This window comes from Seriola lalandi, unplaced genomic scaffold (assembly GCF_002814215.2).
Source record: "Seriola lalandi dorsalis isolate HSWRI2012SDOR001 ecotype SW California unplaced genomic scaffold, Sedor1 jcf7180002054855, whole genome shotgun sequence".
NCBI lineage: Eukaryota > Metazoa > Chordata > Actinopteri > Carangiformes > Carangidae > Seriola > Seriola lalandi.
The window spans coordinates 402,172-425,077 of NW_019525408.1; the positions used below are offsets into that span (position 1 = coordinate 402,172).

General features: G+C 40.7%; 2 protein-coding genes across 3 annotated transcripts in view; one reads left to right on the forward strand and one right to left on the reverse strand.

Annotated features, from left to right (window-relative positions):
- Positions 1 to 3,716, reverse strand: part of dspa (desmoplakin a) — a 16,140-nt gene extending 12,424 nt beyond the window's left edge. The window contains exons 1-4 of one of the 2 annotated variants that reach the window (XM_023427239.2): positions 3,343 to 3,716; positions 2,147 to 2,231; positions 1,744 to 1,862; positions 1,297 to 1,432 (exon numbers count right to left, since the gene is read on the reverse strand). In XM_023427239.2, the coding sequence (XP_023283007.1) occupies positions 1,297 to 1,432; positions 1,744 to 1,862; positions 2,147 to 2,231; positions 3,343 to 3,599 (597 nt within the window). In that variant the 5' untranslated portion in view covers positions 3,600 to 3,716. The remainder of the gene's footprint in view (positions 1 to 1,296; positions 1,433 to 1,743; positions 1,863 to 2,146; positions 2,232 to 3,342) is intronic. The other variant, XM_023427240.2, reaches the window with a different exon arrangement.
- Positions 3,717 to 10,308: 6,592 nt separating this feature from the next.
- slc22a23a (solute carrier family 22 member 23a) overlaps positions 10,309 to 22,906 on the forward strand; it is a 34,589-nt gene continuing 21,991 nt past the window's right edge. Inside the window, exons 1-3 of the mRNA XM_023427225.2 lie at positions 10,309 to 11,131; positions 17,699 to 17,802; positions 17,907 to 18,061. Coding sequence (XP_023282993.2) covers positions 10,694 to 11,131; positions 17,699 to 17,802; positions 17,907 to 18,061 — 697 coding nt within the window. The 5' untranslated portion in view covers positions 10,309 to 10,693. The remainder of the gene's footprint in view (positions 11,132 to 17,698; positions 17,803 to 17,906; positions 18,062 to 22,906) is intronic.

Sequence of the window (22,906 nt, forward strand, 5' to 3'; positions counted from 1 at the left end):
CCCCCCCCCCCCCCCCCCCCGTTTGTAGCCCTCAGCGTTGATAAGAGCCCTCCCAGCAAACCAACCTCAACCAGTCCCTGCTCTTTACCCGCATTTTTTTCTCTCTCTCTCTCTCTTCTCTCTCAAGGCTTTTGTTCTCTCACCACTCCCTTTTCCTACATGATTACTTGGCTGACACTATACGCAACACGTCTATTACGAGAGCCTGACTGAGAGCGGTGCAAGTAATGAATGTCTCACGGGGAAAGGTCAACAAAGATAAAAAAAATGGCAGCAGTGGATCATCAGGTGATACGTTTTCAGTTAGAGCTTAATAAAAGGCAATAACTTAAGTACAAAGGCTGAGACAAAAATATATAAAGAAATGTTTCTATATCTGCAGACTGCGGGAAAATGAATGACGAAATATAGATACGTGAGACTGGAAGTGGTGACAGAGTGACAGGGTGTGTTTTTTGGTTGGGTGGGAGGGTTGGGGAGGTAGAAGGGCGTTTTCCCATAACCGTGTTGAGATCGACTGACCTGCCCTGTCCTGTAAAAACTGACTCTGTGGAGAGTGTCAGATTTCACACTCCTTTACTTGTACTTTTATTTTTCTGCTTCCACGGCTTCTTTAGCTCCTTCTATCATCAAATTCTGCCTTCCTCTCTCTCTCTCTCTCTCTCTCTCTCTCTCTCTCTCTCTCTCTCTCTCTCTCTCTCTCTCTTCCTGAAATGGCAGAGCTCTTCCATCGCCTTTGTTTCAATCCTCCTGCACCTCTCTTGGCCTCTTTCACTCCCGGATCGGGTTTTGGCAGCGTGACCAGATGGTTTCAGTTACAGGAGGTCAGTATAAGTGATAGGGTAAGTGTCACCCCCCCACCACCACCAAATATACACACTCCTCCTCCCTTCACATAAAAAACTGCGCATACGAATGTACCCACGCAGACATGCATACACATGCAGGTGCAATTATTTTCATACTGCTCCAACAGGTTAAAAAACTGCCAAGCCCAAGTGTTACCAAAACATGTGGGTGATGTTGTCACTGAATGCATCAGACGAGCGTACTGATGCTGGTAACAGTTCAATATTATCATTTAACAAAATTAAAAAATGAATTACTGACATTTTTGTTTTACATGTTTTGTCTAATGTACTGTACTTGATGACTGTGGAACATTTTGTTTCACGAGTGATTTTGCACATTTATTGTCATGTGTGTTGATTATGAAGAAACTATTCTTATTGTTATGTTGATTTCAATTATATCAACCCATTTTCTTAAATTTCTCTTAGGAACGAAAGAGCTTACCTTCTGTTGGGTAATCCAGCCCATGGCATCGTTGAAGGCCCTGCCCCCGTCAGCAGAGCCCACACTGCCCTTGGTTCGTCTACCACCCATAAGTTGCTGATGGATAGCAGCATGCAAGCTCTGGAACTGTTCTACACTGTAGAGTTGTACAAAAAAGGAAATACTTTGTGAATCTTTCAAGGGCAACCTGATCTCATGACTTTGAAGAGGTCAGGTGGGCAAATACAGATGAATGAGAAGCGCTTGCCAAGTATCGCTTTCTCTGTATAAGGCTTGCACAAGTATAAAAATGAATCACTCTACAACCTTATTCCTGTTTAGCACCACCCACCTATAGTAAGCTGCAGGCAGAATCACTCAAAAGTGTATACATACTTATCAGTGAACACGTGCAAATACAAACATGCAAAGTCAACACAGAAACTCACACACTGCATCTTGTCTTACCTTCTGTAGACATCGTTGGATACACGCATATGCTGCAGGTCTCTGCCACAGACCTTCAGCTGCTCAATGAATTCTGCAGCCATCATCAATAACTTCTCCACCTCCCCAGCAGGACCCCCCTATAAAATTACACAGAAAATACACTGAACTCTTGCCTCCTGCCGAATCACACTCCACTTTAACTGTGGCTGATGAGATTATCTGCTTTTCAAGTCACATCCTGCCTTTCCATGTCAGTTTTTTTACCCCTAGCTGATACAGCTTAATCATACTGATATGTAACCGGAAATGCATTCAACAGTGTAGTCTCTTGTACAGTCAACAAAATGCCAACCTTATCTGAATTTATATTTGTGATCTCACTTCACAATTATGTTCAGTGTAATCTGTGTGCTAGACTTACACCATTGAGAATCATCTTCGCTCTCTGCAGGTAATCGTGACACTGGCCTGTCAGGAATAAAGATCTTTCCTGAATAGCCTGCGCACTGAAAAAGAAAACATAAAGACATTTTTTTTTTTTTTTTTAATTACCAAGATCTCAGTGTATTTTAATCAGTCATTCTATATTGTTGTTCAGTAAGGTCATCAACAGAATATGTAAACATTGAAAAAAGCAGTGAGATGAAGCTTTAAATAAGCAACATTTCAAAGACAGATGCTGTTAATATAGTTAGCAGGTTATTCAAATGTTATATATGCATGTTATGATCATTGGATTGCATGGAAATCTAAATGAAAACATGATAGACCAAAGTTTCTAAGTGAGCATAACACAACAACAACAACAATGTGTGAAAATCAAATAAAGATCAAAGTAGTTTCAGTAATTTAAAAAAAGACTTTTGTTTTAATCCAACACACACTCATTTAAACGTCTGGCTATGTTTTGTGGGAAGTGGAAATGTGTCACTGAACGGTCACCAATACAAAACACTCAGATAGACATTCCTTGTCTTTCTCTTTTTAAAGAGCTTGCAACTCCCCCACATCCTGTATTTTACTTTAACCTTTGTTCACCATGAGTTAAGCATTAAGAGAGAAACTTAAAAAGTAAGTAAATAGTCTCAAAAGCCTTGACACAAACATGACTGTTACGAAATTAGACACTAACATCATAATGAATGATGTTAGTGGGAGGACATTCAAGGGGTGTGTCCACGTACTTATTCTCTATTGGGATTCAGACTATTGGGCAATATATGAGGAAAGATAAAATCACTTACTGTACATAACTAACGAAAACAAAGGAGAAAATTACGCTTTAAGCAAAGAGGTCATGACCCTCTACACAAACACACTTTACTGGAACCTGCTTGACGACATTTTTTTGTCGTTTAATGTGAAATAAAAACAATTTAAACGCACAACACATTCCCAAATAAGCCGTGTTGCTTTGACAGAGCTGATATAATAGTATAGTACACTTAGTATTGTATGGTGTAGCCGATGGTATGACGCTATTTCTAAGACAGAGCAACCTTCTTTTTTTTTTTTACTACGTCACATTTGTACACATTTACATTTAATGGCTAATTGATGCACATTTTCATGCTGTAATATTTAATCAAAAGCAACAGGTGATTTTAAAGCTCTTACCTATATCCACCACCTCCGCTCCCACCCATGCTGATGTGCCCCTTCTGTCCTCCGGCCCCCCCGCTGTGCCAGGTCTTGGAGACGCTGGAGGTGTAGGCATACCCGCCGCCCGGTGCTTGTTGGAAATCCGCCTGGAAGTCGTTTCCACTGGCGAACACGTCGTTTCGATAACCTGTACCAACCAAATCCGGTCGCGAATTAGACATACTTCTCTGGCCCAGTGTGGCCAGTTTAGAAGTAGAGCCGTACATACTCATTTTTGCTGAGTTGTTTTATGTGTTGGAAAAGTTTTTTTGCTCTGCTGTCCAGACAGCGGACAGACCTTGCGCCTCTCCCCGCCCAGTCTCCTGTTGCGCAGATAATAGTCTGCTGTGAATAGACGGAAGCTGGTCGCTTTTGGATAGGATAGAAACCACACCTTGCTGTGTTTACGAAACACCCCTGAAACCACTAGCCTGTGTGGGAAGTGTAGTGCTCGGGCTGTCATGTCATTTAGCAAAATCCATTTATGTCGCAATCACAACTTTGGTTGCTAAGTAGAGTTATAACGAATTACACTTTAAATTGTTGTGACAGACATAGGGGAGGGGACAATTTTGCCATTATCTTGGCAGTTGTCTATCTTGTTACAAATAAAGCTTAGTGTGTCATCTTCAAAACAAATACAGTTTATAACGTCAAAGATGGTTTTTCATCTCTGTGGTAAATCTTCAGTATGGGTTATAATGTCATATATAATGCCTCATACCATGTGAAATCCACAGTTAGAATAGATTGATTTATACATTCAGTGTCTGGAACATCTACTCAAGTTGACTCCAAAAAATGACTTATTCTTCACAGTTTATCAACCAGCCAAAGGACAGCAGCTGAAAATGAACCTTTTGACAAACACTGGCACATTTACATTGACATTAATCACTGCAATAGATAAATAAATAAATTAAACTCATTCTTAATTTTGCTGAAGACTCCCTGTCCTTTTATGGATCTCAGGGTTAACAATGAGTGCGTTTATATGTGCACTAATATCAGAGACTGTGGCATGTAAACACCTTATCCAGGTTTCTGCATGCAGAACATGGATGCTGAATGCTGTTAGAATCATGAATTACCAGGTTTTCCATGTCTCATGTGAACACCATATCCTGAATATGATCAAAACCTTACTTTAAAACCCTCTGAATAATTTTCTTAATCCATGTTGTGCCTTTTTTCTAGATCTGGGTTCCCAGTAAATTTCTGCAGTATTTACATTCTCCTTTTCCACTCCCTCATTTAAACCCTGGCAAGTGATAGTGTCAGACCCAGTTGACAATAATTAAGGAAAACATGAGCCAACACATTAAATTCCCAGTTCAGGGAGTAAAGATAATGGTTGCACAAAGAATTTGTCATCCAGGGTTCAACATTCTTGAGGTCAAAAGGAGTCCATCTGAGATTTCAGTGTTCTGTGGAGTTGCTTACGCTGACAACCAAGTGACCAAGTTTTTTTATTTGTTGTAAAAATAAAGATTCTTCTTTTTGGCTTTTTGGTATAAAGTTGTTTTGTTTGTTTGTTTGTTTTTTACATGTCTCACCCTGTCTTTACAGCTCTACTATCTCTCTGCAAATAAAACACATCACAGATAGGTGTGTCTCAGCTTATAAAAGTGAAAGGGAGGTAGAAAGACAGTAGAGAGTAGGGAGGGTCATACATAGTGTCAGTATGAGGCAGGGTTGAAAAAAAATGGTTAGGTAAAATCTTTACTCCATTTCTCTGTTGAGAAAAAGTTATCAAATATATAGGCCTGGTCAAAATTAACCATGCAAGGCTCATTATAAAGTCTTATGATCTTTCTTGACTGAAGGAGGAAACAATGGTTGACTTTGCTGACGGACATATTGTGCCCTCTGGTGTTTCAGCCCCAAGCTACCGCCATTACAGACACATAACCACTCCACTGCATCACAGGGAAGTGTGAGAACAGAGAGGAAGGGAGAGACGTGAGGGGAGGGAGGCATGGTCATGGGTGCGAACTGAACCAGTGACTTTTAGAAACCAACGCCCTCAACAGGAATTTTCAAACTATCTAAGCACTACTATCCCTCTCTTCTACACATTCACGTTTTTTCCAGTACATGTGTTAAACAAACTTGGCCTGACTTGTCTGTGCTCAATATTTGTGAGTATACAGTAATTATTTTTACTTCCAGCTGTAACATGACAGCCCCAACTGTAATAATGACAATTTCTTGAAAGGCCAGTCGCAAACACTAAACACACCCATACACACCCTGAACACCAAGACCCCCCCCCCCCCCCCCATAGGCTCAGGTGGGTTTACTTTGCCTTTTTGTGCATTCTCCAAACAAAAAGGCTCTGCAAGACTGAACAAGTACAATTTTCCGAACTTCAGTCTGATGATAGCTCTCTTGACAAAAGAGATGAACAGCAGGACAGTGAACCTTGCTGTACTGTATAAAGAGATAGTAGGAACTAAGTAATTCGAACCAGGCCCTTCTCTCGAGTAGAAAGGCTCCGGCCTTATTATATGAAAACCTCACTGCCAATATGCAAATGTCAAATGTCTGTTGGCATTTGAATATTTTCTTTGCAAGATAACAATCTTGCTGGAAATTTGGCATTCGCGGTGAGGTATGGCAAACAAGGCAGGGATAATTAATATTGTCAGATTTTGTAAATGCCTGTCTGTCATCGTGAACCGGAGCCGCCCTTTGGCCTTTATCCTTTGTGTCTGTCGTGTGTCTATACTTCCTGTCTGCGTTGTATAAAGCGGGTATTATGAGGAGAAAGTAAAAGGTTTGCTCACAGTCTCTCCAGCTTGGCTTGGAGTAAATATTTAACTTGATGTTTGCTTTCTGTACTAAAAATCCAGCGTGGACCACTGCGACATTTCACAGTTGTAATAGAGATTTGGTGCAAAGGTGAATTTGTCACTCACACTTGTCACACCCAACAAACTCACATCTGGAGTGTAAAACTAAACCTTCAAAGGACTCACAGCAAGATGTCTGAGAATGAAATGTGATTAATCAGAAACAATGCATGGGCAGCAGCAAGTTCACTCTCACAAACAGGCTGTGGCATATGTTGTGTCTTGTGATTCACAGTGACTGTGAGACTTGCTGACACTTGCAGACACACATATGATATCATTTCCAGAGAATCGCACTGACATCATTCACTGAGTAATCGGTGAAATAAAAGCCTGACATCTGGTTTGTTAATTTGCGTAGACAATTGACAAAGTCTCACTTATTAATGCTATGTCCTGATCCGAGTTTCCCTTATGACAGTAACATACAGGTGGTTCCTCAGACATTACAATGCTTCATAAAAAAAAGAGACATTTCTTCAGGGCTGCTTTACAAAGCTATTGGTGGTAGCCAGGATATAGGAAATATTAAGATCAAGAATTCAGAAATGTCACAGTAAAAATTTTGATCAAGCGACAAAAAAACTTGAACTAGACCATTTTGTATGGTCTTGACTAGACCATACAAGATGGTCTGGATAGTGTTTCCAAAATCTTTTTAAATGTAAAGTTTTATGATTGTTTTCAATTCCCCCTACAAATAGTGAAAGGATTTCATATACAAAAGATCAGAATCAGCCTTGAAAAGCACAACATATGGAATATCTTTGTAACTTTAGGATGTGAACTCATTGTCATTAAATCCTCACAAATTCCCCGGAATATTAGATAATAAAGCCTTAGTCCTTAGCTTTGATTAAAAAAATTCTACATCAAAGGCTGTTCTGCAATTATATTGAGCTAAAAATCCTTTTTTGCCAACCGCCATTCCTTCTATAATATTTGCTTATCTGCAACAAGATTAACTGAGGGCTTTTTACAGTGTATCTTCATTAGTGTTTGTCTTTGTATGGTTTTTGTTTTTCCTATCTGTCTAACTTGACTTTAACCCCAAAGTGATAAATCACACAGCATTGTGCTAAGCTATCTCTTGGACTTTGAAACTAAAGGGCACTAAATTCATAGGTTAAGTATATCTATACAGTATATGGTTGCATTGTTGCCCTGCAGAATGTGTTTTTTTAATCATAATAACTTATGCTTAGCTACAATCTAAATGTTTACATCTATTGATAACATGTAGAAATGCTATTTATCTTTTCACAGTACAACAGTTTTGAATTACTCAGTCCAGAGTGAAAGCTCAGACACACCTCTGGGTTTTTTCTGTTTTACACATCATGTGTAAAAAGCCAGTTTATGACACAGAGACAGACAGATAAAACAACACATTCACACACACACCTGCGCTGACTCACAGCATCATATGGGGTGGATCCTGGACACACCTGAAGTAGTTTCCAGGGAGGGTAGCAAGCAAGTTTGAATGATAACAAATAGCACTATGAGATAGTGTGAAAGTACAATGGTCGACTTGTTTCTGTTGGAACGCAGCCATGCAATATATTCTGCACACACTTCGGAAACCATTGTCTAGATGATAGATTTGGAGATGATGTAGATAAAATTAGTCTGGTCATTCATTAATTTTTTTTTTTTTTTTTTTTTTGTTACCTGTCACCTTAATTTTACACATTTATTTTGTGACCATTTTAAAGCTGCTTGCAACAGTGAAAGAAAATAAGTTGACTTTATATTTCACCAACACTATTAGTTAGCTTTAAACAAAACAACTTAATGAATTTGAAAAAAACAAAAAACAAAAATGCAAAGCTGTTTACAGTGCAGGATTGTTGCTAGATTAAAAGAAAGAAAAAATGCTGCAAATGCTGCAATGAGGAGACAACAGTGCTGTGGCTCCAGTCTGCCTGCAGGTGTCATCAGCCTGTAATAAAACACAACAAGACACTGCAGGCTGTTCAGGGGCCCTCAGTCATCCTTCTCTGGGGGGCGCTCAGGATCTGTCAGACTTGTTTTTCATGCAGTAACAACTGAGAGCTCTGCGATAATGCCTGAAATATATATTTATTAAAATTAGATATAAGGTGAGGTCATATCAAGGACAGCTATAGTGTCGTGTATTACAACTGTAGGCTTTACTTTCATAATAATCATAAAAAAAAAACAAAAAAAGAAACTGAAAAAGATTGAAAAAACGATTAAATGTCTTCTCTTGATCTTTGAGAAACTAATGGTACTTAAATATGCAGGATTCAGCCTCCTGAGTCAACAAACCTGTGTGTACTAGCACATTATGGCCAGGAGGGTGAAGCATTGCTAAGTACACATGAGTGCTGTAGCTGAAGCAGGAGCCTGATATCACATGGTCAGATAAATATAGGCTATCAAGCTAGTGGGTGTAAATCAGACCTGACTAGTATTGAACTCTGTCTTCTCATAAATATTGTTTAATTTATCCAGTCTGCATGAGGTTACAGTAACTCTTTCACAATGAGTATTACAAAACAAAAAAACGTGTTCATTATTCAAGACATAATTACGACCATATGTCTTTAGTATATGCACAATAACACATTGTCTTGCCAAGTGATTGTGGAGTTTCAGTAAGACAAGGGGGGAGATGTAAGATATTAAGATAATTAACAATTTTAACTGATACTGATTAAGATTTAGATCTATAAGTTGCAACTAATGCTTTCATGGGGGAGAAATCAGTCATTGTAGCTTTAAAGACCAGCAATAAGCCACTATAAAATGAAAAGTTTTGAGTTGCCAAGTTGTGGAAAACAAAAAACAAAAAACAGAAACAGAAAAAACAAAAAAAAACTGTTGGCTGGTGTTTATCCTCCTCCAGAATAACTTGCTCTTGCCTTTTTAGTTCTCCACCTCATTAACCCCCAGTGTTGAGCTAAACACCGAGGGCCATCTGCAACAAAATTCATTTAGTAACTACTCATTCACATTCACTCATTCACATTTACAAAAAAATCCATTATTAATAACTTACTAACAGTTCTAATTGCAGACCTGCTGGCTTATTATAAAGAGAGAAATCAACTGGATTTAATCACCACCAGGACACTTAAGAGATACTTTTATTGACCTATAAAAGCATTAGTAAAGTATCCCGTCACCTTGAATAAAGCTAGTTATATCTTTAGTTACAAACCCTTTGTGTGTTAGAAACTGGTAAGCCTAAAGAGTCCTCCACAAAGAAGCACTATGTGAATCACCAAAAATGCTATGGCAAGACACATTCTGGATCACTCTCAATCACTCATCCTCAAACTATGAAATAACACATAAAATATAACCCTCCTTCCATGCACTACAGTCCCCGAACAGCAATCATAAGTCATCATATGTTTGATATCACCTGAGATGTTCAAAAGTTATTACAAGTTATATAAATACTATTTATTTAGGTGTTTTCTTTAAATATATGTAGGCCTATATATAGGCTATATAGCCTATTCGATTTGCTGGCTTCTACAGTAGAAAGTGCAGGTTTTGTTTGCCATAGAAGTGGGCGGGGACAGAGTTAGTTCTTCCTGTCCCCCGCTGATAGGACATCTGCACTGTGCATCTGAAAGTCTTTGTATATAGTCATGTATATACATTTATTCATTTATACTTTATTTATCTTTCAACTAGGTAGGCCTAACATGTCATTTGTAATTTCTGAAAGCCCAGAATCTAATTTACTGTTATATTGGTACTTTGTAGCGAAATGTTATGGAGCAACGGTTGCCATGGTTTTGGTATGATTTTATTCTGCCTTTAAATAATATACACATAACATGGTTGTAAAAATATCCAGTACATATAGAAAACAGATTCAACGCTGTACTTACACCAACTAAACAAACAAAAGAACTGGTGTCTTTTCATTTGAAATAAAAACATATATATAACAAGGAACAATAATATCGTTCTTTTTTCAGAAGCTGACTTGGTCTAGAACTGCAAAGAGAATGAGCATTTTCCTTTCAAATTGGTTACCAACGGTTACAGGTGCCATGTTAGGAAGAGTCAACAGCACACAGCCTTTGTGGGCAGGTGTGTTACCTGTGGCTCCCTCAGGAAGTAGCCTACACGTCCTAGAGCTCTGCTGCCACAGCTGCCTCCTGACACAGACACAATGAATCAGACGACGGTATAGATCATGAAATAGTTTTTTTTTTTTTTTCGTCATTGTGTAATTCAGCTACAACCCGCTTTTGTTTAGGAGCTCGAGTCCGCACTCAGTCCAGCACTTGTTTAGGTGGCAGACGGAGGCAAATTCTTCCTGATAATAAAGAGGTGCGTCTTATTTCCATTCCAGTGATTGACTGCGCACGGCTTTCACCGCCGGAGCTGGGGGCATTGACGCATTGTGGAGTCGACAGGGGGTAGTAGCACTGCAACCCCGGCTTCGCTACACAACGGAGGCATCTATCGGCGAAACCGCGATGGCCGTGGTGCAGCTCGACACGGAGGACCATCAACCGGAGAACGGCTTCGTGTCCCCCGAAACCACGTCGCCGGGGCTGCTGACACGCATCGACGGTGCTGTTCTGCCGTTTCTCGGGGGATTTGGGAAGTACCAGAAACAGCTGATCGTGCTGACATGGATTCCGGCGCTATTTATTGGATTCAGCCAGTTCTCTGATAATTTCCTCCTTGCCCAGCCGAACAACACATGTGTCCAGCCTTTGGCAAACCTGACTAATCAGACTACAAGTCATTCCTCGTTGTTAGACAGGCCAAAAAACATCAGCGCGCGGCCAGCTTATATTTATGCCAATGGAAGTTACGGCAACCACAATGACACGACCAGCATGCAGTGTAGGTGCAGTGAGTGGACATTCGAGCTGCACACAGGACTTGTGCAGAACGTGGTTACCAAGGTAAGCTGTCCATATTGAGGATGGGCATCCTTTCCATCCCATTGTGTTGTGCATCCGCGACACCCTACCCGCTCTAATCCTGTTTGTGGGATTGATTTACGTTAGTAAGAGAGTGAAATTCTGGCACTTATCAACACTACACCCATCGTTACAAATGTCACTTTTGAAGCTGCATTACAGTCATAGTTAATATGAAATTAAGCGCAGACCGTGTTATTTGGCAGCACTCTGCATAGTGGTAATGTTAAATGCCTCCTTTGTTGCATCCAAGGCGTGCATTTCTCCTCGATGGGCCGTCTGGCACTGAGTCATTTTATTCTGTAGGGATTCACCAGAGCCACGATTTGGATTGGTTCACTTTGGACCAAAAAAGTAGTATGAAGATTATATAGGTGAGCCATGCATCGTGCTGACAGTGAGTCATCGCAACAGCTGACACAAAGTGTGATCTATAGCAGAGAGAGGCCACCATTGGCACTTTGGGCAGACCTGCCAGGGCTGGTGGAATTTGCCGGTTGTCGTAATGCACATAATAGACATAGAGCCTTTGATTTAGAGCAAAGGTCATTTGTGCACTCTCTAGAATAATGCAACCCCATCCCTGGCCAAACATCACCTGCCCTATCACCGGCCTAAACCAAACATCAGTGAGATTTTCTTGTAGCTTTCATTCTGACTCTCTGAGGGGGATGCCTTTACCTGCTATGGCATCACCATAATGTTGTAATATCCCTATCTGTGCATGCCAGGCTGAGGAGACAGTATAGGCCTTTAGTTATCACAGTTGGTCTGCTAGCTGGAGGAGGAAGGGTTTTATATCTCATTATGCCTATCAGCTCTTCTCCCACTGTGGATGCTGCGTCTTATATCAAGATACCAAGTTTTATTTTAGTGTAGGGAGAAAAGCATGAAACTTTAATCCACAAGACTCACTGAGTAAACTATCCACAGGATAATGTCCCTAAATCTCCATATTCTGATCATAAAGACCTGAGAAAGAGAGAATTCATGTGTTCATCGTTCAGTTTTGCTCATAAAAAAGTTGAAGTGTTGATACACACCCTGATAACCTCATACACTTGCAGAGCACAGTAAATTGCATTTTAATCTGCAGCATCTTCACCTCTAAAGGGTTTGGAATTCATGCCATAATCAAAAGGCTTATCAGGAACATTTTGATCGAAGCCAGGCTTTGAAGCCTCTCTGTGCTATAGGAAGGTGGTTGTGGCACCCGGAGCTTGCATCCACTGTGATACCAACAGCCCATCTGCTTATCACTGATAATGGACTCATTTAAATAAAGCATAATAAAATGCAGCTGTGGCCATTTAATTCAGCCATGAGCTGAAGGACAGTTTAAGTCTTGATTTCATTAACTGTCCGCAGGGTAATTTGGAGAGCAACAACTTTTTTATGGATGGAGGTGCTCAAAATATTCCTCACTTGCAGCTGAAGATGTAGGCATATGTGAGGGGAATCGATTGGGTGGGTCTTTGTTACTAACAATCAAAAAATGTCTGTTCTCTCGGGCATAAAAAAATGAAGAGAAGTTTCCAGTGTGATGACTTTAGCTCTCAAACACTGCTGCCTCTCCTTTCATTCTGGCGTCAGAACCTGTAGATACTAACTTTTATGTTGCCTTTGCACACACACTGAGAATGTCATGTTGACACTACCACCATTGCGGATCAGTGACAGGGCTGAGCGGGGCTGGTAAAAGTCCCTGCCAGTGCTCGTCTTCCCTGCCCCATGCAGTTCACATTCTGACAAGGTCACCGTTGGGAGAAATTGAATCAGATCGCAGGCGAATCCCAAAACTGAGCCAAAAATGAAGAATTGAATCTTGTCTCTTTTGACAACCCGTCTCTCACTCTTCTCAGGCCCCTTTTTTTCCCCACCACAGCAGTGACACTAGGATGTGACACTTGAGCAGGAAGTGATGACTTGGCATTTCTCCTTGTGTTTGGATTGCCTACGCATAACTTCACATGACTAAGCTCAGCTATCTGTGACACTTGATCCCAAAAAAGAAGAGCCAACACTGACAAAATGTGTTAGTGTCTGTCAAAATGTACCAACAAATTCTAACAGCCATAGTACTCTGCTAACCCCTAATATCTCGTGCGGTCAACATGTAAACAAATGTAGTTGATGATGTTTTCCCTGTTTGCAACTTACCAGGTTTTGTTTCCAGAATCAGTAGCAGAGGAATGCATGTCCGCTCGCTCCATTTTCTTGTCATCACAAAGGGAAGGCCTTGATGGAGGCAGCAGAGGTTGAGGTGGTGGTGAAGGATCCAAAGTGGTTAATGTGGAGACCCATCCTAATTGAGTCAAGGCTCTCCTCAGGGTCCGTCTTAATTGGACTGAGCCTAAGAAATGAGAATGTATCATTACTCAGAGACAGATAGAGTCTCTCTGCAACCTACCCTACTCAGCTCCCATTCAGATGGGTAGCAGCTGCACACACTGCCTGAAATAGTGACCTGAGAACCTCCTCAAAGCAAAGATTAACCTCTGTATTGATCCCCTATGAAAGTTTGCATCTGGTATATTAATATCAGAGAAACAATGCATTTAGGGACTGATGATTTTTGCATCTAAACCTCAATTTCAGTTTTTCCCCTCTTGTAATACTCCACGGTAGAATAGCATTTGGACTCCTACCAAACTATGCATTTAAGCTTTTTTAAATGTGCTCTTCAAAATGTCAGAAAATTGTACAGAAATGAAATCCAAGGTAATTTCTTCAAATTGCTTGTTGCTTGACCAGCAGTCCAAAACCCAAATCTGACAAAAGCCACAAACCCTAATGTTTTAGAAGCTGGAACCAGCCAGTGTTTGGCAAATTTGCTTAATAAATGCCTTAAATGATTGATTGATTGATAATATAAATTGTTATAGATTCATTTTCTGTTGATTGTTGAGCTGAGATGATTGAGCAAAAAATGCCAAAGATTCTGTGTTTATAGCTTCTAAATTGGTCTGAAGATGCTAGTTTGGCCTTCATGGAAACTGTAATGTAAATCTTTAACTGCTGGGTTACTGATAATGAAAGTAATTGTTAGTTGAGTGATTAATGAACTGACTGTTTCAGCATGACTCAGTATATAGATGGCACAATTATATGGTATGTATCTTTCTTAGAATGTGGGTTAGAGCATTGTATGGAAGTGATAAGAAAGATATGTTGCTAAAGCTCATTTCAGGGTACACCCAGACCCAGTATCAGTGTCTGGAGGTCCCACACCCATAGATCTGAAAGATGATCCTGTAGTCGAACACCAGTGCAGGCCTCTCTACTCTGTGTCCCTTCATACTGTTTACCCAGCTGGTTGGCTCCTTCCACAGACCCCGGATCAGTGTGGGACACTTTGAAACGGTCTCAGCTGTTGAAAGGCGATGACCCCACTGCAGATACCCAGTCAGCACACAATGACAGTCACTCACAGCGTCAGCTGAGAGGGAAGACGCTTGTGTGACTAAAAGATAAAACTAAAGCTGTTGAAGCTCTACGTGTGAGTGTGTGTGTGTGTGTTTCTGATAAGTGCTGTTTTGTAACAGGAAGGGGTGAGAAATGTGGGGTGTCTGACCCTTGGCCTTGGTTTAAGTTTGTTTTTTGGGATTGTGTAATGGAATTAAGGTTGTGGGAGTGTTGCTATGTTGTCCATGCATATGCAGTTTCTTTGGCGACAGAGAAGAGTAGTAGTAGTATATTAGTTGTGTAGTTACAAAATGAGACAGTGAATAGTAGATTGGAAGGCAAAGGTTTGTTGTTTCACCATCTGTCACTGTTGGTTGCAGGAAAATATAACTTGTCTAACATGTTAGTGTTTCTCATCTGATGTGTTGTATAGTAGTATGACAGTTACTTGTCACACCTACAATATAAATTTGCACTCCGGCAGTAAGTCCCTCGGGCTATATCTCCGGGGTCAGATATCTGTGGGATGTTTCATCCTTTTTACCACAAAGCTGCAATAGAGAGTGAGTATGGACAAAATAGATGTATCTTTTTGCTCTCACTCACCCTCCTTTTGCTCACGTTTGTTATTCTCTTTTACCCTCACCTATGCCAACGCCACATTATAGGATTTCAACCCTTCGGTGAAGCAGTGGTGCTAAAACTTGCACTTGGAAGCAGAAAGAGTCTGATAACCACTGAGATGGTCTGTTGCTAGGCAGTAACTATGCAGCAGTCTCTCCATGTGTTTTCTGCTTTCTCCTCACAAGTGCTTTTAAGCATCTCTGTCTCTTTAGCTTGTTATCCTTCCCCATTCCTATCTTTATTCTTCACGTTTCTCTCTATCTTTTACATGTTCTGTTTCTACATTGTATAATCTTTATTCCTCCCTCCTCCTGTGCTTTCATCCATCTCCCTCCCTTCCTCCCCCTCCTCTCAATCCCCCCCACCCCCCACCCACCTCTCCGTAGTTCAACGAGTGCAGAAATGTGCAGCTGTAGTTGAGTGTCTTCATCTGAGCTAATGAGACTCGCTGGTGTAGACCGATCATTGCTGGCCGGTCATTTGAGAGAGGTCGACAGACACCCTGGGGATTTCAACTGAATTGCTCTTAGTCCTTCATTGTTCTGCATTTTTCTGTCAGCTAATAGATTTGTATGTGTCTTGCTCAACTTTGCACACTTCGCACTCTATTCATTACTCCCAAATGAGCAAAACAATAGCAAAGGAGCAACAGACAGAAATAATAGGGGCATAGCAGACAAGCTGCATGGATTTGACTCATGCTTAGACTGAATCACAGTTTGCCGGGATTTCTTTGTTCTGCTGTGGCTGAAAGTCAATGCTAATGATGGTGTATGAGTGTTGGCCTGGAGAGAGACGGTGTTTAATAATATATGCAAATTGGCAGATGCTTTTAAATAAAGCACATTAATGATACTTTGGCAATCACAACCTGCCATGCGCTGCCCATTTGGACATTGCACATTTCAGCAGCATTTAGCACTTGTGAGATGTACTGCCGCTTTGCCTTTGTCATATGACTTGGGAATGCTCAATGCGTTGGTATTTTACAACATTGGTCTTTCTGGGGTCACCCGCAGATGTCTGGTTCTACACAGTCACCCAACTGTCATCCAGCCGTGCAGACTGAAGAGTTTGTCATGCTCCTGGAGTAGGGAAGCTTCAGCCTTTTAAACACCCTTGGTCTTGCAGTGATTGCGCAACAGCAACTTGTTTGCCTCCCTCTGTGTTTTTCTCTGCTGACATTGATACTGAAACCGTGAATGAGTGGCATGCCTGGATCATGTGATGGCAGGGTGGCTCTGGGTAATCCTGGAGCGTTCCATTCTGGACAAGTCACTATGGTAGAGGTTATGCGAGGTTAGAGCCCCTCAGAGAAAAATGTAGGAACAAACTACACTTTTTAGTTGGAGCTGCCACACGAAATAAATGTCATTTTAACTTGACATGGCAGTGTGTTTTCTTGGTCTTCCTATAGAAAGAAGGTGTAGTGTATAAATGAAACAGAGTTGAGGTCGGTGTTCATCAGCCTCCTGTATACGCGATGCACCTGCTATGGCCACCACACCCCTGTCTGCTCCTTCCTGCCGCTTCTGTCAGCACAGACAACTGGGAGGCATATGTTCTCAAAAAGATTCCTAATATCCACCTCCTCTGTGAAATTTAAATTCTGTTACTCTCAGGATCAACCACTGTACCAGGACCATTTAGTAATTATGTCAATGTTTGTCCAAGCTACAGGTTTGGCTAGACTATTTTGAGTAGCGAGTTTCTGCACACACACCACTGGGCTTTACATTTGCTGCTACACCGCTTTGCGATCATTGCTTGTGCTGTGTACGAGGCCTGTTTGTCACAACTTGTCAGTGCTGTGGGGGAAAAAGAAAAAAATCAGGGCGTGCACAATTAATTCAAAAGCAGTCACGCACTGCATTGTTTGCACTCTAGGAATCCCTTTGCTGCTAGTTTGGAGAGTTTCGCTCAAGAGAGAAAATAAGGAGAGGCAGAGGGGTCTGTCATAGAACATCTCGACACACAGTAGAGGAGTTAATAGTAAATAATGAAATAATAAAATCTTATTTTATGCAGACCTGATGATTTGGATTGAGGAAATTACTGGCATAAACAGAGATGATTTAATCCCGGATGTTGATTTGCAGAAAATAAATAAGATCCTCCAACATTTGCAGTGGCATCACAAGTCAAATATGTGGGCGTTGTATAAACATGCATAGTGGAGGAAAACCCCAATGCATCATTTTGATAATTTACACAGCTTTTTTATACTTATTTGCAGAATCACTATTTCCAAGACATTTTTTGAGGACCCCTGAGCCTCAAGTCTAACAGTTAAATACCTTGCAATATATTCTGTGTAAAATAATGGAATATTTAAGAAAGGACATTTCACTGTTATGTGTTTTAGGTGGCAATAAGGACTATAAATCACACAGACCAAGGCGAGAGTGATAGTCCAGAGACAACAATTGCTCATCCTCAAAACATTTTATTTCTCTTTCACTTTTTTTTACCCAGCATAAATTTCTTGGAACTAATGCCTGTGTTTATTTGTCTCTACAGTGGAGTCTGGTGTGTGACTCAGCATGGAAAGTCCATATTGCAAAGTTCTCTCTGTTGGTGGGATCCATCTTTGGATACCTGGTGTTTGGAATCCTTGCTGACTGGTAAGATTTTCAGCCAAGTTTTGTCACACAAGTCTTATTGACAGATATGTAGAAATGAAAAGGTATTTTCAAGCATCCACATTTCTTTTTACCTTATTTTGTAGGTTTGGCCGCCACCCAGTGCTAATCATATCGGTGCTGTTCATGCTGGTGTTTGGTTTGACTGTGGCCTTCTCTGTCAACGTCCCCATGTTCAGCACCCTGCGCTTCTTTGAGGGCTTCTGCCTGGCAGGAATCACCCTTTCTCTCTACGTCCTCAGTAAGTCTTTAACTATCACCTAAAAGCCTTGTGTTCATTGACCCTTTGGTAAACCTCACTGCCTTTGCTGTTGTTGCTACACCTGTCATCTCCATTGTAGCACAGCACACAGGCTATGCAGTTTATGCTGGTATTGTTAGAAGACTAACTACACCTATTTTAGTAATTTCTGACACACTGGATCTCAGATATCACACAGATATAAATGAAAGCAGGCTTCTCATTTCTACCAGAGGATGGTCAATTTGTCAGTTGAAATTAAAACTTTTCTCTCTGTCTCCAACTTTGATATTTCTAGTTGACATAATTTAAAGAAGATTTCTATAAAAGCATCTTAAATATGCACATGATGGCTACATTCATGTTAGAAGTAATGTTAAAGGAACTATTTGTAAGTTTTGCTGTTGCTACATAGCAAACGTTAGCATTAAAAGCTGTTTACTTACCAGTCCTGCCAAGAGCTTCAGCCATTGTTGTGTTTACAAGACAAGAGGTTATAATACGCCCTCTGAGCAGCGCTACTTCTTCAGGGCAGACTGGACGCTACAGTGACTTGGTATCCAAAAGTGACTAGATGGTCTGACCGGGCCGGTGGTAGCTGGTTAGCATGCTAACTTCAGTAGAAGAAAAGAAGTGAAAGAAACAGAAGCAAAACAAGAGGGTTGCTTTCCAACGCTGGAGACAGCTCTTGGCGGTTAAAGTAATGAAGTTTGATATTGAACTCACAATGTTTCTTCTAGACTGGTAAGTAAACAGCCGTTAATGCTAATGTTGGCTATGTAGCATTAGCAAAACTTACAAATATCTCCTTTAGCGGAATGAAGCTAAAGCTAACAGGTCATAGGCAAAACGTCAGCCTCTTACAAGAGATAAGGCTTTGAGAAGAAGATATTAATTGACTGATATGTTTGGAGAAACAAAAAAACAAATTTGTGCTCCTGATTTTAATAATTTTGTGCTCTCAAATTAATAATTTGTGCACACTAAAATGTCTCACACTCACGTCTGTGTTGAATGAGTATTTTGCCTTATACTATGATAGCCTGATGCAGAGATGTTTTGCCCTGCAGGTAGAACCCTCTGAAAGCTAGTTGTTGCTTTATCTCAGGTTTGTAGAGGGTACTTGGTTTTAATGTTTCCACTAAACAGAAGTGCTGACAAGATATGGCCACAGCAGCAATGCAGGAACAGCCTATAGAGAATGGATGCTTATTTCCTGGAACATGTAGTTATCTGAAGATCAAACTGGTTTGTTGGCTCCATGTCTAGGAAAAAGGAGCATCTCTTGTTGTTCAAACACTGTAAGGAGTGCAAGAGTCAGAACTTCAATATTATTCATCACCTCCATATAATCGTATTATGGCATTCCTAAATGTTGTGTTTGACAAATCTCACCCCTTTAGCCAAAATCTGTCAAAGCATTCTATCTTACGTACTGGAAAATATATATATTGAAAATAATGCCTTGATATTATGATTATATTATTACAATTCTAATTTTGTCTATACCGCCCTCTCTTAATCCTTAATATCCTCCCACTGTTACTGGCTCACTAACAACCTGACACACCTAATCAAAAAGCTATTCCACTTTAATTCCTGTCTCTAGCTGAGGATAGCATTCAGCTAAAAGAAGAGTAATTGTGTTGCAGTGACCTCCTAACATTTATTAAACTGAGAGCCATTGTTGGGATAAATTCTCATTACTGAGAAACTGCCACCCTCCGTATCCTTGAAGTGAACTCTTTAATTTTGATTTAGGTGCACCTGCGTGTGTCTTTTCCTGAGATTTTAATCCTTGTTGCTGCTAATCAATATTCTGATAACAACAGAAGGGGTGGTGGGGGGGGCTTGTCTTCACTATAGCTTCACCCATCACTGCAGGAAGAGTCTCCACAGACTCTTGTGCTCGTGGAGATGAATCTTCTCTGTTGATGTGATCTTCTCCCTGCACAGTAAAGGTTTAAATAATTAGTTCTGTGGGATGTTATGCGGGAATATTACTGAATGCAGGTTCCAAAGAATGGGGGAGAAGGGACTTTTTTGATAGCATCCTGATAATTGGCCTTGCAGTCGATGCACATTCTGGTCTCAGCAATGGATCCTTAAAAGCCTCTTTGGCTGCGGTAATTGACCAGTGTGGAGGCAGGTTGCAAAAGTGGAGGGAAGGGAAGATGAGAGGGAGGGAGCAGGGTGAGACAATGAAGGAAGGGGCCCTCAATGTCCTTGTCTTTCTAATTTTTTGTATACCTTGAAAAGCATTGCCCCACTCCCAAAATAGAAAGGCCGTTAAATCCCGAGACAAAGGGAAAAGGGCGGAGCAGACGGAGGCAAAGGGGTGGAGTTGTACTGTATAGCAGTTTATCAAATTTAAATGAACTTGACATCAGCGTCCATTGTTTTCGCATAAACTTACAGTTTATAGTTTGAATGAATCTGTGGTTCTCAACCTGGTAGTTGGAGCCCATAAGGAGGTGGAGAGATTGCACAATAATTTTCCGGAGACAATATTTTTCTGTATTTCTCTGAGACAAGCTTATATAACATGCCTATTTGGGTTTTTTTGTCATATTTTAGCTCTTATCTTATGAAATGTAGATTAATATTAAGTTAATTGATGCATGTTCTTCATTCCAAATAAATGGCATATTTGTCTTAGAGAGTCCAATTATTGTGAGTCAGAGTAGAGAATTTTTAATACCTCACATCTGCTTTCTTTCTTTCTTCTCAATATTCTTTCTGGAGTTATTTTTTGTTATTCCTCTTTCTTTCCCAGTCTCTACTTTTTAAGTTTACCTTCCCTGCCCGCCTCTCCTGCTCTACTATTCTATTCCCTATTTTTACATTCATTGCATTTACTATTCTACCATACAATCTGCAATCTACAAAACTACAATACAGTGTTCACAGAGTAAATGAAGTGGTCATGAACAACCTGTTGCTAGAAGTGTTCTTTTCTTTATTGAAATGCCTTATGAAATATTGATGCAACACCTTACCCTCTACAATCATATTCAAGTACCTGTGCTGTTGAGCAATGGTTTAGAGGCCTAGACGTCGCTAAGATGATATGTTAAAAGCTTCTGTAGCTTTATAGACAAGTAACTCTAGGGGTAGTCAGGCCTGTGTTAAACCAGGACTGCGGAGTCTGGTTAAATAACCTATGTTATCCTATGTAACAGCAAGTTCCTCAGTTAATGAGCATAGAACAAGCAGGCGAGCACAGACTTGTCATCCAATCAGTCATTGTATTTCCTCCTTGTTGTTGCAGGGTCATCCATTTAGCTTCCTCGTGAAACAATAATCAAACTAATTCCCTCACATAAACTGCTCCATTGAATCAACAGTGTCCTTATGACTGTTCAGAAATGATAGCTCTGTCTAAGAGAGCTCGTATCACTATATAGTAGATCCAACTTGAGCACGGCTTAGCTGGACATACATTTGCGTATTTGTATAAGTTTTGCGTTACTATACTACCACCCTTATTTCTAATCATGTGTGGCTCCTGTCACATGATATTTACCCTGTAGCCACTCTGTATTGACAAAACTTCACCAGAGCCGGTCCAGCAGTAGGAACACGGTTGTTCAATAACACATTACTGGAGAGAATCAATCCTTTTGTTTCACGGCATGCCATTTAGGGTATTTAATGCATTTGCATGAGAATCGGCCACATGCTAAGAGTTTAACAAAGCTAATATATACTGCTGTCTTGACACTGTGTCAGTCATGTGACATTGCTTCATGTAACATTATAAACCACATGATCCTCTTTCGTGGCTTGCTTTGTTTGACTCTGCTTACAAAGGAAAGTCTGAGCCAAATCCCGGCTTCAGCTGTTTTTGCACTGGAGACGTTACACTAATCCCCCTTTCTTATCAATCCATGAGCAATTAGGTCTTAGTTCATGCATCTTGAAGCCTGGAAGCGCCAATATGTACGATTATTTTAGTCTGGACAATATAATTGCAATCTTCCTGTTTGGTTTGACAATTTCATACATCCTTGTGAATACGGCCATGAAGTAATAAGAAGACAGCACCTTCCTGGCCCCCTGTATATTACCTCATTGCTCCATGGAGGCATCAATCAGGAAACCCATTTTGAGGACATGGGTGAGCTCCTTTTTCTTTTTTTCTTTTTTTTAAGAGTGTGGAGCAATTTGTGCACAGCTACTGACCGTTCCGCCAGGATGGCCTGTCAGAATCAAGCCCAATGCAGGGCCCAACATGGCTGATATGATGCGACACTTATACAGCTCCTGACGCTAACTGCCACACAGAGAGACAGAAAAGAGAATCTGTGGCGGGCTGGTTTCAGACATTCAGACAACAGAATGGGCACCAGCAACTACTATGAGGAGAAAAAAGAAAAAGAGGAACGTAAAGACTGAGAGGAATGTGGAAACTGCACTGGGGATAGAGGGAGGAAAGTTTTTCACCTCAGAAGAGTATTAGACTAAGAGGCAGTTTGACACAATTACACCACCACCTCAAGTGAAAGTGAAGTCTTTCTGTATATTAACATGAAGCCCTTTCATGTATAAACCAAGCAAATGCATCTCTCTAATCCAAAGTATACCAGCAGAATAGCAAAGCCGATTGCTATAGAAAGTCATCTGATGCAGCACCACTATTTATACCCCAGTGCTCCAACAGTGTGAGCTAGCCTCTTTAGCATCACAGCACCAGGCAGGAAAGGCTCATAGTGCCTATAGCTGAGCATCATAGTGCTGCTCACTACTGCATTTTTCTTTCTTTTACAGTAAACACCCCTGCCCCGCCCTGCCCCTCCTGTACATCACCTCTGAACCTTATCTACACCCCCACCCCACCCCACC